The 13,243-nt window shown below is 40.5% G+C and overlaps 1 protein-coding gene across 4 annotated transcripts in view; it reads left to right on the plus strand.

Annotated features, from left to right (window-relative positions):
* Positions 1–13,243, plus strand: part of LOC149144963 (putative cyclic nucleotide-gated ion channel 20, chloroplastic) — a 481,236-nt gene that overhangs the window by 170,466 nt on the left and 297,527 nt on the right. For all 4 annotated transcript variants that reach the window (XM_089446392.1, XM_089446393.1, XM_089446390.1 and 1 more), the window contains one exon: positions 2,253–2,390. In XM_089446392.1, coding sequence (XP_089302518.1) covers positions 2,253–2,390 — 138 coding nt within the window. The remainder of the gene's footprint in view (positions 1–2,252; positions 2,391–13,243) is intronic.

Raw genomic sequence — 13,243 nt, forward strand, 5'->3', positions numbered from 1 at the left:
GATTAAAAAACTTAAGGACGAAAAGAAATCATTGACGAATAGATTCAAAGAACTTGTCACAAAGGAAACATCAAAATCTCCAGATATAGCAGTCCAAACTGAAGAAACAAACATCAATACCACTAATCTCGCAGTTCAGGAAAATCCAAACCCTATTGAAGTAAAAATGTACTCAAAGGTTTTCATTCAAACAGAGGACACCCCAAATAAGGATTCAGTAGTTAAGTCAACAACAACAATGCCTGATGGAAATCAGGAAACTGCCATAAAAACGTTTAAGGAAGTTCAAACAAGAAAAATTCCTTATCTACATCTGAATCACAAGAGTAGACACCTTAATCAATCTACAAATCTATATCATGCAGAACATAAACAAACTTATGTTCCGAAGAATATTGAAGTGAGCTCAATCTGGTCATATGATAACTATTCACCACACATCTCCAAGGATCAGAAGATTCCCCAGAAGATTAATCTAGGATGGTTCGATCTGTTTTCAGTACGACAATTCTGTCTATCGCTCAGAACATCATATCGTCTTGTATCAACAAAGATAAAAGCTCAGAAACAAGAAGATATTTTGAACGACAGAAGAGATCTGATCCTTCATCAATAAGCTTTGAGGACAAAGCTTTTTGAAGGAGAAGACAATGTTATGAACATAAATTATGTAAAAATAGATAATAAATAATAATCATAATAATATAAATAGAATAACAAATAATAAGTAAATTAATTAATGGTTAGTTAGTTAATAATGAAAAGGCATATCTTAGAGACATCCTTGTTCGTGAAAGGGTACTTACCTGGCTATATATACAAGACCCTCATTCTCAATTGTACTCATCCTACATCAATTCTTTTATACAATATACAATTTACAATTACTATCCTACAATGTATGTCTTTGTTTACGAAGTGTTTTAAATATTTCTGCTGTGTATACGACTTTTGGTTGTATATATATATATATATATATATACACTTCGCTTCCAAGGATTTTTTGAAAATGATGCTTCTGACGCTTTGCTTCCAAAAATGTACGCGCTTTGTGTAACATTAATTCACACTTGCTCTGATACCATGTTGAGATTCACAAGAGATAGTAGAAGAGTATAACAAAATCAACACAAACCCAAATCCTGCAATAAAGAGAACATACCAGCACATAGGTAGCACAACACTTGAAAAGAAATCAGCAAAGAGTAGAACCCTGGAAGGAGAGAGTAGAAATAAGAACAAGTGCACTAGAGAGACTCGAGAGTAGTACACCCAAGCACGGAAACACAACTCTTGATAGGTGCCCTTAGGAAAATCAATTTATGAGATGATTGAAAGACAATCACATGATAGTGAATCATAGATGAGAGTTGTGCTTTAAAACAACTTAATAGTATTGCTCCTTCTCCAATAGGTTCTGAGTCTATGTGTACAAGGTTAGGATTAGTCAAGCTTGGAAATACAATAATGATTACAATTTAAGGTTGATTGTGGTCCCAAGTGATAGTTACACCATTTGAACAACCACTTATCAAATATGTGAATATCTTGATTTCCATCTAACATCTTGGAAACCACTTTAGCATGTTCGATTCAAAATTAAATGTATTTTGTTGTTTGTAAAATATTTCTATTTTTTGTACTTTCTTATTCCTAAATGAACTGTTGTTTTCTTACTCTGATGTTCACATAGGGTATTTTGTATGCATAGTGAAAAGGATTTTCTACGCAGGTTTTTATTTTTATTTTGTAAACACTTGTAACATCACAATAATCATAATAGAGTTCTATAGTTTGCAAATTTGATGTTTAGTCATTGGGTACATTTCCATAGACGACCCTAGACCCTCTTATGTTACCCTACCTGCCAGATCAATATCAGTGATGAAGAGTTTCCATTTTCTACATCCACACAGGTATAGTGCAGTTTATAAGGTTTGGAAATCCTGCTTTGCTTGCTTTGGTCTTAAATAACTGTCAGCAAATATGCATGATTTTATATTTGAACGTTGAGCAAGATGTTTGTATTGTCAGTGCATTTACTGTAGAAGTTGATTGGTTTTTGTTTGTTACTGGTGTTCTATGTTTTTATAATTAAGGATGAGCATCTTTGGGTTCTTTGTTTACTTTCGAATAACATTTAATGGGAAATTTTGTATTTTTATAGCTTTAAAGGTTATTTCTTGCAGTGAAATCATTAGAATTTCAATTTGCATGACTTTGTGCTCTCTATCCTACTTTATTTGTTACAGTTCAGGTTGGCTTATGTTGTGCCCACTTCACGTACTGTTGGAGCTGGAGAGTTAGTGGATGACCCAAAACGAATAGCTGGTCATTATGCCCGAGGCTGGTTTGTTTTTGATTTTTTCGCTGTTTTGCCTGCGCCTCAAGTAAGTTCTGTATATACTTTTGCTTGAAAGTATGGTATCATTTTTTCATGGAGAACTTAGGTAAATGCTAAAAGGGAATGAACCTGCTGGTTCAATTTATTCAAAGATCATGAAATGATATATTTTTAAGCAAATCAAATGATATCGATCAAGATCATGAAAGAGCCTATGCACAAGATTCCAAATGACAATACTTGCTGACAAGGTGGAACCTTGAAAAGACTCTAGACATGTTCTGTAACAACAGTGAAAACACGTAGTTCTGCAGCAGAAAACTAACGCTGTGAAAAATATATGAAATAAAACTTCAAAAATTAGTGCATCAATCCTTCATTAAAATATAATTTATTTTCAATAACTGCAAGGTAAATAAAATTGCTTTCTTATGATAAAACTTGAAAAATTGGCAAGATAGTTGTTCTAAACTAGAATAGAAAATAAAAATATTTTGGTTCTTTATAAATAGAATGGTTGATGTGTTTTCCTTACCTTTGCCATTGTTAGACACAACCATGGTGAAGACAGGATATGAAAGATAAACATTGAATGCATTATATTATTCACATGATATACATTTATAATACATTAGAGCGACTCTTGGATTCATCTTCCAAGGTCTCTTGGACTTCCTTTGATGGTTTAACTTCCACACCATAACCCTTAGCGGATTAGGTGTCCAACATTCCCCCCCTTAATCCAAAGGGGTATGTGTGAGTCCAAGAAGAGAGTTGTAATACAAAATGTGCAAAAATGCATGGCATCACTAGGCCGAATGTGCTCTCTAAAATGTTGGTATTGTTACCCACCATTTTGTGGGTGGTATCCCTAGGATAATTTTTTTTCTCCAAAATGGCCCTTAGCTGGCAACTAGCAGGCCCTTGCAACCACCAACGAGCTCATTGTGCCATTTCTCTGCCACTTGAGCCAGCCATGTGGTTCCTCACCCATCTGCCATGATCGCATGTTTGAAGGTGGGCCTCTCGAACCTAAAGGTATGCCTTGTCATTTGGTAATTGAATATTGTAGTTTGCTTATAATGGACACTTCTGGGTATGGATTAATGAGGGGATTCGGTGGAAAGAATGGGTTAGGTCTGTGCTCTTGTCCCTTAGACCCCTTTGGGATATTAACCTTGCATTCTAGTCACGTGGGGTCTCTTTTACTGACTATTTGGCTTTAGGGATAATACTTCATATGAAACCCCGATTTTGGTTGTGTGGTCCGGGGATAGTATTCAAAACTGGCCCAGCTAATCGGTTACCGGTCTAACCGGCCGGTTAGCAGGCCCACCAGTTGGAACTGGTAAAAAAACCCGGTCAGACACCCTGTTTGGCCAAAAATTAGAGCTAACCGGTCGGTTTAGGACGGAACTGACCGGTTTTGTCCTAAACCGGCTGGTTTATTGCCAGGGCAAGTATAACCCCCCAAAAAATGCATTTTTGTGAGTTTTGAAGCCAAAACTAGTCCCTCCAAGAAAACATGCCTACCCTCTCATTTTCCTGACACATTTCAATCATAACAATGTTTCATTTTCATCCTTTTACTTAAGTTTTTAACATTACCATGAAATGACTCAGGATGTTTGAGAGTGGTTTCAACCTCATTGGATTTCATATGGAGAAACTAGAATTTTAGATTTCACTCAAAATTCAACAGACTTAATGTTTTTTAGGATTTCATGGTTTGGGGGTAAACAATAAATGCAATCGGAGCTCCAAATGATGAGCAAAACTCCTGATCTAGATCCCATTGTGTTGGACGATATTGATCCAACATCAGAATGGGTGGAGGAGACTGAAGAACCTGTGTTTGAGGCTGATTTTGATATCGACATGGCTTTAGTGGGGGATGAAGCAGATTATGTGGCGGCATCAGAACCAGGATCAGTAGCGGCATCAAGGAAAGGCAAAGAGCCAATGGAAGGCACTAGTCATGTAAGTCAACAAACTCGTGCTTCCATTAGGTCCACTTCTATTGTTATTGGTGGCATTGATACTGAGGTTGCAGATCAGGCTGAAACATCCTTAGACTCTGAACCAGATGATGTCTATGTAGCTCCTGATGATGATCTTGTGGGTAGTAGTGGTGATGAACTTGATGATTGATCATGTCTACACTGTAGACTTGTAGTAGGCCAATGGCCTCATAGCTTGCAACATTGTTTTTGGACTTCATAGGCCATTTAGAGCCTCATTGCTTATGTATTTTGCTATTTTGTCGATGATATATATTGCACTTGGTGCCATTTTAATATATTCACCTTTACATGGTATATGAATGAGAAAACTTTGCATATTTTGTCTCTATTGGCTTGGAATCATGGTTTTAAATCTTAAAATTTGTTTTGTTTCATTAAAAATTAATTATTTAATACATTTTTCTAAAACTGGTTCATTTAGACCAAACCAGTCCCGGTTAGACTGGTTCCGGTCGGTAAACTGGTTCATTAGGTGGACCGGTCTGGTCACCGGTTCCGGTTTTAAAAACTATGGGTCCTGCTCCTTTATCCACTTATATTACCCCCTTTCCATTCATTATTACCCCATTCATCATTTCTCTCACTTGGGTCCACATTCCTCCATTGGGTCCACATAGGGTTAGCTCGCCCCTTCCCCTTGCCCACACCTTGAGTCAGGCTTGGAATGATGCTCCAGAGATTGATGCAGCTAAAAAGAAAAGAAAAAAGCATATTTGGCCACATTCAACAAGAAAATGTACCACAAAATGCAAAAGATGGCTGGGACAAACACATTTAGCACGTGGGCAAAAGCCAATACATGAGCTCTACCCCATCATCATGGCCATCACCCTGGTTCCTACAGGTTCTATGAGCCTCCTTCATCATATAAGAGCCCATGATTGTCCCAACCACTAGTGGGCAATGAACCACCCTACCTTGAAAGGGAGTATTCACTGCTATATCTTATGCACCATGCCCTTACCCCTTGAGCCCCGAGCAATTAATCAAAGAAAATCATAAAAAGGCATAAGACATATAAAGAAGGGTGGAAAAATCAAGGTTGGGGCACCTCATGTACCACGATTGCTCCCTCTTATACACGATAAACCCAAGTGTGGGCTTCCCTATTATTAGCTACCCTTGTACCCTAGCATGTGGCCTAGGGCCACCCCTTCTTATCCTCTGTTTCATTCACCTATCTATCACATGCCACCACCTTTTAAGGGATGTACCTTGAACATATTATCCCCTCTGGAAGTAGAAACCACCGAATAGGATACTTGGTTAACCCCATTTGGAGTTTAGGAGACATTTGCGCATCCTTAAGCCCATTATGGAAGGGCAAGCCATTATGAAGTCCCCACTTGTGGTCCATGGTTGGTAAGCTCATTTACTCGATTTCCCTAATGTCTTGTTGTACTGGAAGGCTAGTGGACGCATTAGATCTTATGCATGATTGCAAATGGTCTCCATCTTGGGTTTGGTCTCCTTATACGGGGTCCTAATAGCACATGTAGGGTGTGCGTTGAGAGCGATGGGCCTCCACAACAGTATAAAACATTACATGGTTCCCCAAGGATGGTCATAGATGCTTGAGATACTCCCAATAGATGAGGATGATGCACCTGGTTCACCTTTTCCCAGCCAGCCCCAGAGATGTACTATGCATTTGGCACCTAACCCAGGACTTATAGGATGATGTGGCATCCCCTACAAAATCATCAAAGCCCTTACAAACGATCTACATGCATCCTCGACTCATTTGGAGATCCATGAGGTTATTATTGTGCCCCCACAACCATTGGGAGCAACATAGGTTTATTGTTTGGAGAACAAGGGGCCAACCCCTTGTCCATCACTTTTAAGGGTCCTACTCTTCATTATGGTACCATGGACCTCATTACGCCTCTTAGAGGGCCCTACGACATGCATAGATTATTATTTGACCTCTTGAGAGGCTTAATCTTTCATTTATGAGCTAGTTTGTTGGGCTTGTCACCAAAAGTTAGATTATTAGAACATTATTTTATTTTGGGGCTTATGTAGGCCAAGGAAGCTAATTCGAACTCCTCATTAGTGTATAAATATAAGTGATATGAGTTCATTATCTCATCATCACTTTGGATTGGATCTTTTCTCTCTTTAGAATTTCACACTTTTTCTAGAGGATGAATTGAGCTTTATGGATGAATTTTGAGGTGTGGATATTGGTCTATCTTATCTTGGAGCCTCTCTCTTGTCAATTGTGGATGGTTGGATATATTCTATTACATGTAAGTACATTCTTTTAATGTTATTCTTGTTTTACTTTGTCATATACATTGGACTGAGATTTTCGCTATTCTTAGGGCTAATTGTTGCATGCATTTATTGCTTAAATTGTGGATTTTTGTCTCTATTATAGCATCTCTCAATGTATGGGCCATGTAATGTGAACGAAATCTCCTAGGGGTAATTCTATCAACGATTTGACCTTGATAATCATCTTGTTTGCACATCAAAGTATAAAAGCTGGAAGATTGCTCCTTTTTGACCTAGAAGGCTAGCGAAGTAGTCTTGAGGCCTGATTGACTAAGAACCAAAGGTCCTTACTCATATTCATTAGACTCCATTCTCCCAAGTCTAAGGCACTGATCTACCAAGAGGTGGTCATCTAAAATCATACCTTTTTCACCTTTTTGTAGGTCTAGCCAAATTGGGTCAACTATCCCTCCAAAGAGTTCGATCTCCTAGCGTCTCCTGCGTTGGTGTCTTCTCAAGACCTCCTCCAAATTTGAGGCTATTCCGACAGTGGAGTTGTGAGAAAAACCAAGCTATAGCTCCGAGATCAAATGTTTTCCTAGCATCCCCAAGGCTAGTGCCTCATAAGATCAATTCAACACCTTTAAGTGAAAATTCTTTCTTTGATCGTTTCCCCCACCTTGTTTAGGTAAGGACATCATTGGTTGCCATATTCTTTACCCCTACCCTAGACATGGTCCACTTGGTCCCTTGTGGTCCCATTCCTTTGGAAAGACAATTCTTCAAGAACCATTCGGGATACCAATTTTAATAAGGATTTTAGGGATTGGGAAGCTCCTTCACAAGTCATATCCCGTAAAACTAAACCTCAAATCCTCCCTTCATTTCCCTAGAAGACATTGTACCTTAGAAAGAAAGCAAGTCCTATCTTTCTAACTCTTTTGGGAAGGAAATTATTCGGTTCACTCCATATCCTTTCATTGATTTATCCTTCATCGGTGACTCCATAATATACCGGGTCTCCTCCCATTGGTGAAAGTCCTTAAATAGAAGGGAGCCTTAGCTAAGGTGATAGTGGGCTAACTCTCCATCTGCTGCCCTTGATCTAGCATTTTCCCTTTAGGGATTCCCTTAGGTCCCCTACTAGTTTGAGTGGTAACATGTATAAGGTGGTGGTTTAAGGATGACCACCAACAATGGAACACTTAGTGCAATTCCCGAACCTCTTCCAAAACTGGCAAGAAGCTGAAATCTTCTGCTAGAGGAAGTGTCCCTAATGCTTTGGAGAGGGAGACCTTCAACCTGGAAAATGGAGGTCTACAACCTGCGGTGGTTTAAGGATGACCATGAACTCTGGAATGCTTAATGCAATTCTTGGAACTCTTCCAGAACTAGCAAGAAGCTGAAGTCTTCTACTAGAAGAAGTGTCCCATATTATTTGAAGAGGGAGAAGCTCAACTTGAAAAGGGAGGTCTCAACCCCACATAGATGGTTTAAGGTTGACCACCAACCAAAGGCATGCTCAGGGGCATCTCTTTCTCTGGCTACAACTCTGAATCTGGTATGGCAGGTTGTGGCTTAGGCTCACTTGATGTGGATTTGAAGCTTGTAGATGACCATCACTTCCCCCCCTTTAGATACAAGGTGAGATGATGGAGAAAACTCAACTGCAAGACTTTTCAATACTTAGAACAAATTTTGACATACGACTGAAATATCTTCTTAGCTGTTGAAACCCATTGCCAAGAAGCTATCCATCCAAGGTGAATCTTTGTTCTTGTGGGAGGCTTGTTTTTGAAGCATCTGTTTGAAGAATGAGTGGTTTTATGACAATGCTCACATGGGTGAAGATCAAAATAATGATCTTTCATATGGTTAACTCTGTCACAGTGTTGGCACTTAACAATCTGTTGTGGTTGTTGTAGAAGAGGAGCAAAATCTAAAATAACTGAAGGTGAACCGACATGAAGAAACCCAACACTATGGAACTGGATGAGCTTTGAGTAATCTGGAATATGAAAGGACACATCCTTGTCATATCCAAGACCAGTTCTGTGATTGTTATGGACAAGTTCTTCCCAAGGTTTGATGATGGGCTTAGGAAGTGTATGATGAATTTCTGCTTCTTTCTGCAAATCCGCTCCTTCATTGGGTACTAGATCAACATTATTGATTTGCTGCTGATGGGAGTCTATCTCAATGTTCTGAACAGAAATAAGTTCAGAGTGATGACTCCATTGTTGTAATTTTCCTCGCTGCAGCTGAGATTCAAGCTCCAAAAAGTCTACCTTCTCCTGTGTATACTGTAGACATGTTTTAATATCATAGAGTATTCTTGCTAATGTTTATCATCCCATCAACATTGGCATGTATTAAAGTATTCAATAATTCTAATATATTTCCATTCGATCCATTTCACAACAAATGAAACAACATCAACCAATGTGCAATCTCTTAAAGGAATTCAATATAAAAGTCTTCTCTCCTTCACAAAGGACTGCTTTTATATAAAGTGCAGAGAATTTCTCACGATCTAGAACAACAACTCTATTATACCAGCTTGTCTCACTCCTTAAATGGCACTTTTTGAAACTATTTCCAGCGTTACCACGAGGTTGTGGGTATTAAGATAACGTGAGATCTAAACACCATGACTGCTCATGGCTTCGGCGTTGTGGTCTTCTTCAGTTTTGTAACCTTCGACTGCTCCACAAGGCGATTCTTTAATGGCGTGGTAACAATCCCTCTAAGGCAAACTACGATGATAGAGGGAGCGATGTGACTATGCAAGTGTATTTATTTTCTTGAGACTCAGACTGCTTCTTCCAAGCAATAGTGATGACATCCTAGTAGTGAGTCCAGCAACAAAGTCCTGTAATAATAAATTTAGAACTACCATAATACTCAACAAACTAGCCATAAAGAAAACATTTCAAGTAAGCCATAAAGAAAACTAGCCATGCCAACAGTTTCACAGAGATATTACATTACACCAAAGCCCTGGTTTCAAATCACATCCTAGTCAACACGACCACGTAAGCGTAGAACCAAAAGTGGTACACTCCAACAGAGGTAGAATATGAGACTTGGGCTTGTATCCCAGCAACCACACCATGCTGAGCAGCCACACCTCAACAAAACACCATGATTATGCAGCAAAGTCAATCCACACTAACATATTCAATACAAACAACATTGATGGTCTACTGTAGAACATCGTTTAACATTTAACACAATATTCAATAATAGCTTCCCCTCTTTTTTATTCGACACAAAAAAAAAACTTCCTATACAATTTGGACAGTGGCTTGTTCGAAGGAGAATCAAAGGTCAAGAAATTTGATCCCATCATCGTCAATATAACGATGGCGACCACAACTCTGGTACAATTGTCTCTGAAAATTCCTATTTCAAAGAAAGTATATCATAAATCCCTTTCTCTGCCCTTGAGATCTCTCACTGCATCTGCAACAACACACAAATCCACAAATGTCCTTCACAAAATGGAGGTCAACGCAACATGTTCTCACTGTTAGGCAGACAACGTTCACCATGGTAGGTCGGACCAACACAGAGCAACCTTAGATCTGAGTAGGAAAATTCTGAGCATGCATAGAAGAGGAGGCGAACAGTCCATGACAGTGTTGGAAAAAATGACAGTCAGAGGGAGCACTAAGCATAAAACATATTAATGATTTATTCATTATATTGGGTGCGATATGTTTGTTTTAGAATTTTCAACAATAGCACAATTATTGACTGCAAATGAAGGCGTTTGGCATGGTGACAGGTAGGTTAGAGAGGTAATGCATGCACATAATAACAAAGATTCTTCACAAAGAATGTATGTTGACAATGACAGGCTCAGTGAATAGTTCTTTTTTTTTATTATTTCTGAGAGGTCATTAATGTTGATTTGGGGTAGCATCGGATGTGCTCTAGCCATGAAAATTGGTGGAGAGGCTAAAGAACATGAGATCTCCAAGACCCAGAAATGGTTTGGACAGATTGTACCCGGTTTGGGAGATATTAAAATAATTAATATTTTTAATGGAGTTCCTAAGTCTAAACTTAGGAAAAATAAAATATTAATGGGTATTAATATAAAACTGGGTTAGAAGGTTCCAAAAGTCATGGATCAAGCCAAATTTAATGTTAGCCGTTGATTAGAGATTTAATCTCGGCTGTTGAAGGACCAACAAAAGTATAAGAGGAGGCTTGAGGGTCAATTGGAGAACACACCAGAGTGATCAGTCATTCATTTTGCTAGAGCGGGGTTGCTAAGCAAAAGTGAATCAGTGATCAATAGCGAGGGGCAGTGAGTACTGGACAAAGAGGTAGAGACAGTACTGAGAGACCAGCGCAGAAGTAGGGAGAGCGAGAGCAGCAGCCAGTTCAGGGCACGTAGAGCCCAGCAGAGACAATGCAGAGGCCAGAGGGGCTGCGTCATCCACGCAGATGATGCTAGAGTGACGTAGAGGGTCCCATAGGCTGCGCAGTGCCTCAGAGGGCTGACGCAGAGGGCCTTGGGGTTGACGCAGAGGCCAGAAGGGCTAGCATTGAGCTTCAGTTGTGCCGGACAGGGTTTCGTGGGACAGGTTTTCTGAATACCTGTTTCCGAATATAGAGGTATTGTTGCCGTGAATTTTTCTCTGTAGGGTGAGCCGGTTAGGCACCCAGTTGTACTCGAGGAAACACTGCATAATAATAAACCCTTTGAATAGCTGCACCAGTTTTCCCGCATTGGGTTTTTCTAGGGACATTTGTCCAATAATAACGGTGTCACTTGTGTGCTTGTTTTCTTTCAGTTGATGATCTATAAATATTGTGACTGTATTATGTTTATTTCGTTATTTAAATGTCTTTTTAACTTGTTCAGAATTTACAAGTAGAAAAAATAAACCAGCAGAATACAGATTAGTTTTTTAACGGATAGACTTAGAAAATTCAACATGTATCAAAGCGTGGTTACAGATCACAGGAGAGTTGAAGGCATCAGTTGAGCAGAGCATTTGCAGCAGAATCAACTATCCCGAGTGACAGTAGTTGATCCTTGCAGAAGCAACAGAGGAAGGGTTGACGCAGAGGGACTGTGTCATTAGTCTGGGCCAGAGAGAGGCTAGCGCAGAGGCTGAGGAGGGCAGAGAGAGGCTCATGCAGAGGCCAGGAGGGTTGACGCAGTTGGCTGAGGGAGCTGTTTTGCCGGTGTCAGGATTGCGCAGAGCTAAGAGGCTCAATCCTTCAGTTGCTGGGGTGAAGGAAGCTGTGGGCAGTTTGCGGGAGTGAAGCTGGTGGGGTACTGTGGTTAGAACAGTTCCTAACAGGGCAAGACCAAGGTAGACGAAGTTGCTGCCAAGGCGGATTTCTAGCCAAGGAATCCGAATCAGTGTTGCAATTGCACGAACGATTGGAGAGGGGCAACTTGATGGTTGGCAGGAGGATTTCTAGGAGGGAAATCGGGACTCAGAGGGAGTCCAGAAGAGAAATTTTGCGCGGGAAGTAGAGAGACTCAGCAGGAGTTGAACCGAGAACTTTCAGGCAGGAAGTAGAGAGACTCAGAGGAGTCGACAAAAGAGCAGTGAGATGGCCGTGAATGGGCTGAGAGATTAGGACAGGCTGGACGGAGCATCCAACTTTGTGGTCTAGAAGGCCAGGATCTTGTCCATTATAGACAGACATCGTATCAAAGGTTTTTGCCTTGAGAGTGATGGCTATCGTAGTTGACCTGGTAGCTAATGAAAGGTACAAGGAGGCAATGACTAAGACAAAGTGTATCATCCTTAATTGGGTCAAGGATCATGTGGTCCCACACATTGCCGAGAAGGAAACGACAAAGGAGATGTGGGACACTTTGGACATTGTACCATCATACTTTCTTGCCGAGGAAGATGCTCCTAGAGAATCAGCTAAGGTCATACTAGATGCAGAAGGGAGAGCAGAGAGATGTCTTTCTCGGTCGGTTAAAGGAGATCTGTGACCAACTGACTTCCATGGGGGCCATGCCGGATCAGGAGTTGATGGTAAGGACCGCACTTAACGTAGTCTCCGAGGATTGGGAGACATTTGTCGAGAGCATACTGGGCAGGGCGAGTCTTCCAGATTGTGAAGAACCGTGGGCGGCTTTTCCTCAAGAAGAGATCAGATGATTGACCAAGATGGGGAGTAGCAGCAAAGGTGTCAGGATCAAGAAGGAGGAGGAAGAGGATGCAGCTCTAGCATTTGTGGGAAAGCAGGAGAAGAGGAAGAAGAAGGACCTCTCCAAGGTCAAGTGCTTCCATTGTGGGGAATTGGGTCACTATGCGAACCAATGTCTGAGGAAGAAGAGTAAAGGAGAGGCTTATGACTCGAAGACAACGCCAATGAAGGCAGAGAAAGAAGTCGAGGAGGATGATGATTGTGCCACTTGAGAAGAAGTGGGGAGTCATCGAGTTGTAGTTAGAAGTACTACGGGCGATGGGGAGCAGGATCCTTGAGGTATCCAACCTCTTGGATTATACCCTACTATGGGAGCCCCGAAGAGCAGTAGCAGGACTGGTTGATGTCGGTAGAGACGGATGTAGATGAAGCAGCAGAGAGTGCTACAGTGCAAGAGTCCCCGGGCAGCGCGAGGCTAGCAGGCTGCAATAGTGCGAGAGGCACGACAGTGTTGCAA

This window comes from Pinus tabuliformis, chromosome X (genome assembly GCF_031772625.1).
Source record: "Pinus tabuliformis cultivar Carrire ecotype Pingquan chromosome X, CPIR1, whole genome shotgun sequence".
Lineage (NCBI taxonomy): Eukaryota > Viridiplantae > Streptophyta > Pinopsida > Pinales > Pinaceae > Pinus > Pinus tabuliformis.